The sequence below is a fragment of the Myxine glutinosa genome, chromosome 2 (genome assembly GCF_964187855.1).
Source record: "Myxine glutinosa chromosome 2, kmMyxGlut1.1, whole genome shotgun sequence".
Classification (NCBI taxonomy): Eukaryota; Metazoa; Chordata; class Myxini; order Myxiniformes; family Myxinidae; genus Myxine; species Myxine glutinosa.
In genome coordinates this window covers 111,915,898-111,928,997 of record NC_136262.1, presented here as the reverse complement: position 1 = coordinate 111,928,997, position 13,100 = coordinate 111,915,898, and the positions used below count along the sequence as shown (strand labels likewise).

General features: G+C 43.2%; 1 protein-coding gene across 1 annotated transcript in view; it reads right to left on the bottom strand.

The window, feature by feature from the left end:
- The window catches only part of ENO4 (enolase 4), a 45,516-nt gene extending 38,587 nt beyond the window's left edge, over positions 1-6,929 (bottom strand). The window contains exons 1-4 of the mRNA XM_068109305.2: positions 6,879-6,929; positions 6,455-6,583; positions 5,791-5,841; positions 3,496-3,653 (exon numbers count right to left, since the gene is read on the bottom strand). Coding sequence (XP_067965406.2) covers positions 3,496-3,653; positions 5,791-5,841; positions 6,455-6,583; positions 6,879-6,929 — 389 coding nt within the window. The remainder of the gene's footprint in view (positions 1-3,495; positions 3,654-5,790; positions 5,842-6,454; positions 6,584-6,878) is intronic.
- Between the last annotated feature and the right edge of the window lie 6,171 nt (positions 6,930-13,100).

Below are 13,100 nucleotides of genomic sequence, written 5' to 3'. Positions count from 1 at the left end.
AAGCAAAACCCGTCACGCAGGTTTATTTGCCACAGCAATAACGACACTGTCACAGGAATCCCTTTCCCGGGGAAACCAGTATTCGCTCGTGACCAATGTTCACCAGCGTCCGCTCGACACCTCGAAGCAGATCAGCCTTCCTTTCCCGATCTCACTTGATCCGCTTGCCCGCCGCTTCTTCTTCTTCCGTTTTCGCCCTCACCCATCTCGTTTTCCTTCTGAGACATTATTTTTTACCTTTGAAGACAGTTATCTCCATTTCACACTCAAACTGTAACAATAATAGTACACAAAACTAAAAATGCTTCAAGTGGATGACAACCACAAAGACGGAAGTGACGAATCCGTAACAGTATGTATAGATTACCACAATGGAACTTCAAACAGGCCGCGGTGCCTTGGGTCGCAATGGCCCACTCACAAGTGCTCATATGCGAGATTTTTGTGTGTGTCGTTGGTTGTTATCTCCATTTGCGGGTTTCATTAGGTGGAACGGAATCCTCCCAGGACCCAAAGTATCCACCTCCTATTCAGTAAGGGATCATGGTTCATGGACCAAACTGTTCAACTTTTTCAGAGTTTTGTTCCAAGGGCTCTTTTCAGGATCGTCAACGAACCCCGGATTATCTCCAGTTGTAGTTCATATGTGGTAATATTCCCGGGGATAGTAATCTCACTTGGAGTGTAGTTCCAGGGAGCTTATGTGATGGTGGTCGTCCGTCCGTCAGTCCGTAAGCATTTGCAACTTCTTCTCCGAAACCGCTGATGGGATTGTGACCAACCTTGGCACAAATATTATTTGGTATGTTACAACTCTAGTTTGTTTATGGCATTAAAAACATCTGGGTCTAAGGGGGTTGCCGGGGGTCAAAGTGGATCCAAGTTTGAACCCCAAAATAGGTATTTGCCTTCTTCTCAGAAACTACACATACAATTCCAATGAAATTTGACCACAACGTACCATTCATCAGTTCATCACCCGTGATGTACCAACGTTTGTTCCTGGCATCAAAAAAAATAAATCAGGCCCTGAGGAGGTGTATGGGGGGAGGGGGGTTGCCCCCAAAAATAGGTATTTGCTTTCTTCTTAGAAACTACACACACACTTTCGATGAAACTTGACCACAACCTTCAACACCCATGATGTACCAAAGCTTGTTCACGAAATAAAAAAATCTGGCCCTGAGGGGCTGTATGGGGAGGGTGGGGGTGTGAGGGGACCCTCCTGTGGTGAAAATTTCATATCAATCGGACCAATGGTGGCCGAGAAAATGAATTTTTAAAATGCAGACACAGCACACGGCACACTTACGGCACATGGCATACGTACGGTACACGGCACACGTACGGCACATGGCACACGGCACACATATGGCACATGGCACATGTACGGCACACGACACACGGCACACGTATGGCCCACGACACACGGCACACGACACATGTACGGCACACATATGGCACACGACACATGACACATGGCACACGACACATGACACACGGCACACATAGGGCACACGGCACATGTATGGCACACGACACACATACGGCACACGACACACATACGGCACACGACACATGTACGGCACACATATGGCACACGGCACAAGTACGGCACACAACACACGTATGGCACACGACACATGTACGGCACACGGCACACATACGCAACTGAATGCTTAACCCCGCTTTTCGCTTCGTGAGCGCAGGGTAATAAGGACGTCCGTAGATCTGTGGAAGAGGGAGGGCTGGGGAGGAGGAAGGGGTACACGGTACAAAGCAAATGAACACTACTAGGAATTTCATCACTAGGAATTTGAGGAAAGAAGTTTGGGGATTGAAAGAGGTGTATCTGGGGTGTTTTAACGGGGGTAGAAAAGACCACCGTTTTGGATGGGGAAAGATAAGAGATGGTGGTAAACAGCTGTTTTAAATACCTGGAGGGAGGAGAGGGATTGAAGAGAGTGAGAGAGTTTGTTCGAGAGGTGGGAGTAAAGAGGAATGAAGGAGTGAAGGTGAATAGAGGGTCTTGATTTTGGCAAATTGATAAATTCATTTCAATCAGAAATTGAAATCAGAAATCAAAAATTACAATTCAAATCTTGGGGGTATCAGATCAGAAATTATAAATGCTATCCTTGTGGTAAAAATAAAGCTGAAGTCAACACTAGGTTGACAACCTAGTGTTAACAACACAACACTAGTCACCCACCAAAAAAATGCATAATCCAGTGAGAACCAGATATGTAATTTAATAAACAACTCGTTTGATTGATTGATTTATTAGCAGAGCTGTTGGTCGAACGCAAGACCAGACTGTGAGCATATCACCATGACCATGGCGCCCTCTGGTGTTCACCTTTTTTGGAGCTTTGCTTGCGGCGACTACGAGGTGGTGGGGGAACAGGTGTGGGGGGAGCCGCGAGTGGAAGAGATGCAAAGGAGGGACTGGCGGTGGCTTGTAAGATCTGCTCCTCAATCTCCACTCGTTTTCCCTTAATGGCGCCTCTACAGGTAGGATTTGGTACAAGGGAGGGATTAGGAATGAACTACTGCCATGGAAACAACATGTCAACTTCTAATTTTTTGATCGTATAAGCCTCATGTAATTAACCCTTGGATGCAGTGATTGGGCCTCAGAGGCCCACACGGTTTTTTTTGTTGCAAAAACGATGCTGTACAATTTTTTTTTGGAATGAGCCTCATTTTCACCGACTTTCATGTTGTTTCACAAAATTCAGTGACATTAAAAAAAAAATCATTTAGGCTCGTGGGAAAATGTTCATTCTTCACTTATAACCCGAAAATCCGACACGAATGCAGGCCCAGGGTCTTCGAGGCCCCGCATAAATGTTGTTGTACTGCTATGTTATATCATTATTTTCTTGATATGAGCCTCATTATATGCTCCGATAACTTGGTTACAAACAATGCAGTGACAAAAATATGAAAATTTCATTCAGGATAGTGGGAACATTCGTGGGGCCTCCGAGGCCCAATGGCTGCATTGGTGTAGGATTTTGGACAGTTGTGGACATATACATTCTAAATAAAAGGATCAATGAATCGTATTTTTTGAGCAAATACTCCTCCATGAGCCTCAACCTTTTAGAGAAAAAAAAGTTGAAAAACCAGGAACAAAATTTTGTTTTGCAAAACAAAACGATTCATTACTTGTATGGGATTCTTCCAACTAATAGGATCAATGATTCACATTTTCTGAGCAAATACACATCCATGAGCATCGACTTGGATTGAAAAAGGATATGAAAGAAAAAGAATCTATAAAAATAAAAAATAAAAACTTTACACGAATACATTAGTGGGGCCTCCGAGGCCCAATGGCTACGTTTATGTAGGATTTTTGACACCTGCATCTAAGGGTTAAACACTGTGTTTTATCATCATTATGAAAAACAATAAGTTGCATCCTGACCAAGTGCTGCACACAGAGTAGATCGTATATCGACTTCACGCAGCACAACAAAAAGGTACCTCAAGAGATCATCAACCACTGACTGGTTCATTGGCTGGAGACCCTTCAGCTGGTCGCTCAGGACATGATTCACCCAGTGCAGAAAATCCGGCAAGGTGGGGTTATTCAAAGATTGTGAGCCTTGTCCCACCCAAGTCCGGAGTACCAGTCCCAACCACTGCATTTGAGAAGAATGGCAGAGGACATACAAATGGTGAATAGGAGCATAGAGGACATGACCATAAAATGTTTACTCACATGCTTTTTTTGTGTACATAGTGGAGGCTCTTGGAAGAGTTAGTACACAGAATGGGTCAGGATGTAGTAGGACGCAAAAGGAAGAGTAAAGAGAGGGGGAAACACCAACAGTAGAGTTGAAGGCCAAAATAGAGGGATACTTGGACAAACAATGGGTGTGGGGAGGAATGGGAGAAGGAGAGGACGCATGAAGTGGACAAGAAGGATACAGAAGGAAATGCTGAAGAGGTAAAATTGGAAATTTAGAGGGAGGAATGAGATTCGAAAGAATGTGTAAGTTCGTTCCTCAGGTGGGGGGGGGGGGGGGGGGGGGAAAGGGAAAAATGAGTGGAGGTGAGCAGTGATCGAGGGTTTAGGTAGTTTCACCAGAAAGGGGTTGATAGTGGACCATGTGTGCCCTGCAGAAACCTGGGGGTGGGGACAAGAGCAGAATGTGCAAGAGCAGACAGGAAGTGGTAGAAGACCGAAGTGATAGGCCCATAGACTTAGCTAGGAGCAAAGGAAGCACTTTAGACGACGGTGGATGTCAGCAGCTGGTTTTGGAGGCCAACTTTGAAATATGGTTTGCCCAAGAAAAATCATGGTTGATAGTTTGATCATGGAAGAAAAATCATGGTTGATAGTTTGACCCAGAAGTTTGAATGACTGAACCTCCTCAAGAAGATTGTTAAGAAGGTAGATGGAGGGACGTGAGGGGTTGTCAGACAGTCCTTTCAGAGACGGATAGTGAGAGCGTGAGATTTGGCAGGATTAAAAGACAAATTCCAAGTGGTGAGAGAAAGTGTTTGACCAGCTTGTGATTTTATTCAAGGTCTCAAAAGAGGGAAGAGGCTGCAGCTTACCTGTCTGAAGGATGAGGGATGTCATGGCAGTGAGTGGAGTCATCAGCAAATAGATAAATGGGATTTTCCAGGGAGTCAGAGAGATCATTGATGAAGATCAGGAAGAGGACTGGACCCCAGAATACTGCCTGGGGGAACTCCAGCCTTAAAGGGAGAGTAGATGAAAGGATTTCGTTGAGAGCCACTTGTCGCTACAAGAGTGGAGGAAGTCAGTAATCCATGTGTGGAGTTGGCCCTGGATGCCATCGGCAGAGGATTTGGAGAGCAAGGAGGGAAGCCAGACTGTATGAAAAGCACGAAATCCAGAGAGACGGCTCAGATCTCATGTCTGACAATGAGGGCCTCCACCCATTGTTGGGTTTGTGGTAGCAGCATGCCCAAGGTGGAGTGACCTGGTCTGAAACCAAATTGATGATCTGAGATGAGGTTGTTGGAGAAAAGGAAGGATTTCATATCAAATGTGATGATGGATTCCATGACCTTGCTTATGATTGGAAGCAAGCTGATAGGTCTGTAGTTGAGGGGATCCATCTCTGTACCTTTTTATGTAATGCAGATAGCAAATGATAGGGTGAAAATGGCAGAGAGAGGAAGTGCAAGAGCAGCGGAGCAGGTTTTTAAGGATATGTGAGCTGATGCTGTCCATTTCAGCTGGAGAGTCCGAGTCGAGGATTCAAAAAAACTATCGAGGCTGAAAAGACAAAGTCCAGGAGCAGTTGGGTATGACAGGGAAGGATGGGTACTGTGAGTGACAGGTTGGGGACACAAGATTTTGAAGCAAACACAGAATTGAGGTATTCCGCCTTCTCATGAGCGGAGTCAGCTGTGGTGTATTTGAAGTAAGGGAAGGAATGGAAGGGGAACATCCACCTGAGACAGACTTGACAAGGCGCCACCAGGTTTTAGAGGGAGATGAGTTTGAAAGTTCAATCTTGAGGTTGAACAGATGTTGTTTTCTGGCTCTCTTGAGGGTAGACACACACTTGTTGCGACCTTTTTGGAATGAACTGACGTTTCCTTTGGTCCGATTTGCCTTCCAGGAAGAGAAGGCAAGTTGTTTCAGAGCAACTGCCTCACCACAGAATTTAGTGAAGATGAGGTGGGATGAATCCATGCATGAGAGCAGGTTTCTGTGGAAGAATTCCCAGGCTGATTTAATATCAGGAGCAGTAGATGTACGAGATCAGTCCTGAAGAGAGATGGCTGCTTGCAGACCCTGCCAATCTGCTCGAGTGAACGGTCAGACTCGTCGATGTTGAAGCAGCTCTGAGAATAACCAGTGAAATGTTGAGTTTCGCAAGCACATGATCAGATTAACTAATTGGAGCAGAGGTAGAGCAGGAGACATTTGTGGGAAAGTTTGTCATCACCAAGTGCAGAAGGGAGGATTTGCCATTTGGAGAAATCCAGGTTGTTAAATTCACAGATCGAGTCAGTCACAAGGAGTCACAGAAGTCCTTTGCTGAAGTGCCATGGCTGGTGAGAGAGGTAACAGTATCCAGCCAGGTTGTGTGGTGACAAATGAAATCACCACATACAAGGAAGAGAAAGTTGGGAGGAGCAGTTAAAAGTTAGACCATGTTGTCTGAGAGCGATGTACATGGAGTCATCACTGTTAGGAGGACAATTGGGTTATTGATGTAAAGTGCAATTCTGCCTCCGCCGCGTGGTTAAGGCCTATCAAATCGAAGGAGACAATAACCAGGTAGAGACACTCGAGTCAGGGACATCCTGTGCGGGGAAGGATCATTTTGGAGAATATAATGAATGATTCATCAGGTTTGAGGGATGTTGCTTGTTTAGTTCGGAGAGAATACGAAGAGGAAGAGGAGGAGGTAGGTTTGGAGAGGGGGGTAATGTAATGAGAGGACAAACTCACCTGTTCACCATTTCCGACCTTGCACAACACCTGGACAGCTACCGCCGGTCCCCCGTCGGTGTCAAGCGCAGACACCGCCTCGAGTCTGATGATGAGTGGTGGTTTGGACAGCTTGGAAAGGCAGTTAGCCTAGAAAATGGTGGTTAAACTGTGGTTAAGTTGTACCATAACTTTTTGAAAAAGACAATAGGTTACTAATTGGGGTCCTGACAATTATTTAACTTCACAACAATGACTGGTACCGACAATCAGGTAATTGCGTTGGGTAGGAAACACTCTTCCTCTTCTTCATTGTCTCATTCACTCTCTCATAATCCACTGATATTCCTTTATCATTCCCCTTATCTCGATGTGGGATTCCCTTACATTCCCACTCCGTTGCTTAATCGTTCCCTTCCATCCCCATGTCATTCTTGCCCCTCACCTCAGTGCCAGGTGCTGCACTGATGGTTGTGATGTTTCCGACACGAATCATTATCATCATACAACAATGTTCATTGTTCATTGTCTGTCTGCTTTTCCCCATATTTGATGGACAAGAGTATCTTCCACTCTGTTTGTTGTACACTGCAAGTACAATATGAGAAATGGATACAATGTGGTGTATATAATGTGGTGTATATAATGTGGGGTATATAATGTGGTGTATATAATGTGGGGTATATAATGTGGTGTATATAATGTGGGGTATATAATGTGGGGTATATAATGTGGTGTATATAATGTGGTGTATATAATGTGGTGGATATAATGTGGTGGATATAATGTGGTGTATATAATGTGGTGTATATAATGTGGTGTATATAATGTGGTGTATATAATGTGGGGTATATAATGTGGTGTATATAATGTGGTGTATATAATGTGGTGTATATAATGTGGTGTATATAATGTGGTGTATATAATGTGGTGTATATAATGTGATGTATATAATATGATGTATATAATGTGATTTATATAATGTGATGCATATAATGTGGTGGATATAATGTGGTGTATATAATGTGGTGTAGGCAATGTGGTGTATATAATGTGGTGTATATAATGTGGTGTATATAATGTAGTGTATATAATGTGGTGGATATAATGTAGTGTACACAATGTGGTGTATATAATGTGGTGTATATAATGTGATGTATATAATGTGATGTATATAATGTGGTGTATGCAATGTGGTGTATATAATGTGGTGTATATAATGTGGTGTATATAATGTGGTGTATATAATGTGATGTATATAATGTGATGTATATAATGTGGTGTATATAATGTGGTGTGTATAATGTGGTGTATATAATGTGATGTATAGTCACGTGAAAAAGTAAGTACACCCCATGTAAAGTTTTGACTTTTTCAACATATTTCAAAATACAGCTATTTGATCTTCATTTCAACAATATTGAGAGACTAGTCGGGTCACCCGTGGGAATCCCACGGGCATGGACGTGTTTGACATTTGGACATCTTGATTTAGATGCTGCACATTAGATTTTACAAAATGGTTACTGGCAATTCATCAGATCCAGAAATGGTGTATGAACACAATTTATTTATTTCACATAATATGTGCCCCCTCACTCCTCTCCACCTGACACTCTCCTCTCTTCACCCTCACGCCTCTCCAATCCCACTCCTCCTCACACTCCCCTCCAATACCTCCTCACACTCCCCTCCAATACCTCCTCACACTCCCCTCCAATACCTCCTCACACTCCCCTCCAATACCTCCTCACACTCCCCTCCAATACCTCCTCAAATTCCCCTCCAATACCTCCTCACACTCCCCTCCAACACCTCCTCACACTCCACTCCAATACCTCCTCACACTCCCCTCCCATACTTCCTCACACTCCTCTCCAATACTTCCTCACACTCCTCTCCAATCCCTCACACTCCCCTCCAATACCTCCTCACACTCCCCTCCAATACCTCCTCACACTCCCCTCCAATACCTCCTCACACTCCCCTCCAATACCTCCTCACATTGCCCTCCAATACCTCCTCACACTCCCCTCCAACACCTCCTCACACTCCACTCCAATACCTCCTCACACTCCCCTCCCATACTTCCTCACACTCCTCTCCAATACTTCCTCACTCTCCTCTCCAATCACTCCTCACTCTCCTCTCCAATCGCTCCTCACTCTCCTCTCCAATCGCTCCTCACTCTGCTCTCCAATCGCTCCTCACTCTGCTCTCCAATCGCTCCTCACTCTCCGCTCCAATCGGCCCTCACTCTCCGCTCCAAATTCACTCTCCAACTTCTCCACTCTCCAACTCCTCGCTCCTCACTCTCCAACTCCTCGCTCTCCAACCATCGCTCTCCAACCCCTCACTCCTCACTCTCCAACCCCTCACTCCTCTCCAATTTCTCGCGCCTCTCCAACCCCTAGCCCCTCACTCCCCAACCCCTAGCTCCTCACTCTCCAACTCCTCGCTCTCCAACCCTTCACTCCTCACTCTCCAACCCTTCACTCCTCACTCTCCAACCCTTCACTCCTCACTCTCCAACCCCTCACTCCTCTCCAATTTCTCACTCCTCTCCAACCCCTAGCCCCTCACTCTCCAACCCCTAGCTCCTCACTCTCCAACCCCTAGCTCCTCACTCCCCAACCCCTAGCTCCTCACTCCCCAACCCCGAGCTCCTCACTCTCAAACCCTTAGCTCCTCACTCTCCAACTCCTAGCTCCTCACTCTCCAACCCCTAATTCCTCTCCAATCCATCGCTCCTCAGTCCTCTCCAACCCCTAACTCCTCTCCAACCCCTCGCTCCTCAGTCCTCTCCAACCCTCCTCATCGTTATTGCAGCAGCATCCTGTGTGGTTCTCCCGTCTCGTTCTTTTTCTCGCTGCATGATGTTCAAGTTTGCATTGACGTTCGTCGACGGACTCGTTCGCCCGTCTCATTCGTTTTCTTGCTGCATCCTGTTCAAGTCTGCGTTCTTCATTGACCATCTCATTCATTTTGGAAATGGAAGTTTCCACGCAACGCATGAATTGTCACGACCCTCAAGAGGAAGTGTCTCGTAATGATCAAATGACAAATGGAAAGTAAATTACATTGTGAAAATTAAAGATTTCAAATAAACCTATTTAAAGTGTATGCGCACATAACTAATAAAAAAAAACGAATAAATATCTCTCGGTAATTTCCTGAAACATATTTTACTTCCGGATAATAATGTTGAATGAAATAAGAACGAATAAATATATGTCGCTTTTGTGACGACTGTCATCAAAAGTTAAAGTAATATATCTTAACGGAAAAGAAAAAGCGAATTTTTAATATATGTCGACATTTTCCCCGACTGTTATTTTAGGCGGTGTATTTTCGTGTATCATCGTAGCGCGATTTTTAAAAATATATCTCTGCATTTTCCCATGTGTGCGTGAATGTTCTCAATTATTTCTGACACCGAGTCTAAAACCATCGATAAAAATTAAATCAGATGGTGAATTTGATATAAAATCGTGAGGGTGACTCAATGAATGGGCTTTATTTTACAGGCCTTTGAGAAATCATTTCGTTCTATAAACGGAAACTTCCGTGGGATTCTCTTCCCGTTTTTATTCAACCGAGTCTAAAACTATGTCAGCGACTGTTAAAAATGAAATGATATATCGAATTAGAGTTGAAATAAACCTGTGTGAGAGAGAAAGACAGCACGGGCCTAACTAAACAGGCCTCAAAGCTATTCGAGGTAATAAAATGGTGGATATTTGTTTACATGAAGCCTCTCCAAGAATGGGTGGAGCTACTCTGTAAACAGAGTAAGCCACACCTCCAGACAGACAGACAGACAGACAGAATCACCGTAGCCTATTATAATATAGATAAAGGTGATATAACATAACAAATATCATGAAACATTTACATTTTGAAGTCCATTGTATAAGTTACATAAACATAAATGCAAATTTCGCATGTGGAAAAAGTAAGTACACCCTTGGCTCTAATAGGTGGTATTGCCCCCTTTGGCAGAAACAACCTCAAGTAGGCATTTCTTATAACTGTCTACCAGTCTCTGACATCGACTGGGAGAAATTTTTTCCCACTCCTCCATGCAGAATTCTTTCAGCTGTGCGATGTTTGAGGGGTGTCTTGCATGCACAGCTCGTTTCAAATCCCCCCACAACATCTCGATGGGATTTAGATCTGGGCTTTGACTTGGCCATTCCAGAACCCTCCATTTCTTTCTTTTCAGCCATTCCTTGGTGGATTTACTGGTATGTTTAGGGTCATTGTCATGTTGCAAGGTCCACCTTCGGTTGAGCTTCAACTTTCCGACAGATGGCCTCACATTATCCTCAAGCACCCTCTGGTACAATGAAGAATTCATCGTGGATTCTATGATGGTGAGCTGCCCAGGCCCTGATGCAGCAAAGCTGCCCCAAACCATAATATTTCCACCACCATGCTTTACAGTTGGTATCAGGTTCCTGTGGTCAAATGCTGTCTTTGGTTTTCGCCAAACATGTCTTCTGGTACTGTGGCCAAATAGCTCCACCTTTGACTCATCTGTCCAGGGCACATTGTTCCAGAAGTGCTGGTCTTTGCGTTGGTGTTCATTGGCAAACTTTAGTCTTGCCCTGATGTTCTTTCTGGACAGCAAAGGTTTCTTCCTGGCACACCTCCCATGCAGATCAAATTTGTGCAACCTCTTTCTAATGGTAGACTCATGTACTTTGACATCAACAGTGGCAAGAGCTACCTGTAGGTCCCGTTATGACATTCTGGGGTTCTTCGAGACTTCTTTCAGCATCTTGCGGTCTGCCCTCCGGTTGAACTTGCTGGGGCGGCCTGGCCTGAACAAGTTGGCAGTTGTTTGGAATCTTCTCCACTTGTAGATGATCTTCCGTACAGTCGAATGATTGATTTCAAATTGTTTGGAGATCTTTTTAAATCCCTTCCCAGACTCGTAGGCATCTATAACCTTCTTTCTGAAGGCCTCAGAGAGCTCTTTTGATCTAGGCATGGTGACGCCGCATACTTCAACAACAAAGAGCAAACCAAACTAAATGTCTGAGGTTTAAATAAGACAGGTTCCTCCAAGATCCTCTCTAACGATGTTCTAATCATTTGCACCTGAGCTGGTGCACCTGATTCTAATTTTAGATATTTGAAGTAGTGATAAATGTAGGGGTGTACTTACTTTTCCACATGTGAAATTTGCATTTGTTTTTTAAAATTATACAATGGACTACAAAATGTAAATGCTTCATGATATTTGTTATATTACATCACCTTTATCTATCAATATTGTTGAAATGAAGATCAAATAGCTGTATGTTGAAATATGTTGAAAAAGTCAAAACTTTACATGGGGTGTACTTACTTCTTACACGTGACTGTATATAATGTGATGTATATAATGTGGTGTATATAATGTGGTGTATATAATGTGGTGTATATAATGTGGTGTATATAATGTGGTGTATACAATGTGCTGTTTAGAATGTGGTGTATATAATGTGGTGTATGAAGGTTCTTGGGGTGTAATCTGTGAGTTTATACTTTAGTGGGTCCGGGATGGAAATGGGGTCGAGATATAGGGGAGGAAGTGCTCACAGGTGTCGGGTCAGGTTCGAGTGAAGATTGCACAGGTGTGGGGTTCAGGAAAGGGGTGCACACCCTGGGATAGATGAGTTATGGGAGGGTGATGCACACACAGGAATTATGAGGAGGAGGTTGCACAACGTGATGAGAAGGTCGAACAAGTTTCAATATAAAATGTGTGTGTGTGTATATGTGCATATGTGTGTATATATGTGTGCATAAGTGTATACGTGAATATGTGTGTCTGTGTGTATATATGTGTGTATAAGTGTATATGTGTGTATAAGTGTATATGTGTGTCTGTGTGTATATATGTGTGTATAAGTGTATAAGTGAATATGTGTGTCTGTGTGTATATATGTGTGTATAAGTGTATATGTGTGTATAAGTGTATATGTGTGTATAAGTGTATATGTGTGTCTGTGTGTATATATATATATATGTGTGTATAAGTGTATATGTGTGTCTGTGTGTATATATATATGTGTGTATAAGTGTATATGTGTGTCTGTGTGTATAAGTGTATGTGTGTGTCTGTGTGTATAAGTGTATGTGTGTGTGTGTGTATATATATATATGTACAAGTGTATGTGTGTGTATATGTATGTATAAGTGTACGTGTGTATAAGTGTATGTGTGTGTGTCTGTGTGTATATATGTATGTATGTATAAGTGTATGTGTGTGTGTGTGTGTGTGTGTGTGTGTGTGTGTGTGTGTGTGTGTGTGTGTGTATGTGTGTGTGTGTGTGTGTGTGTGTGTCTGTGTATATATATGTGTGTATAAGTGTATGTGTTTGTGTGTGTATATATATATATATATATGTATATATATATATATATATATATATGTGTGTGTGTGTGTGTGTATGTGTGTGTGTGTGTGTATATGTGTGTATAAGTGTATGTGTGTGTGTGTGTGTGTCTGTGTGTATATTAGGCCGTTCAGAAATTATATGGTGTGAATTTTTTTTTTTTTTTCAAAAACGCATACCCTCTAATTTTGTGAGGTTGGACATTATGAACAAATGTGACAACTTTCAGGTGGATCAGTATACATTGACAGCTCAAGTCATATGTAGAAATGAAAAAA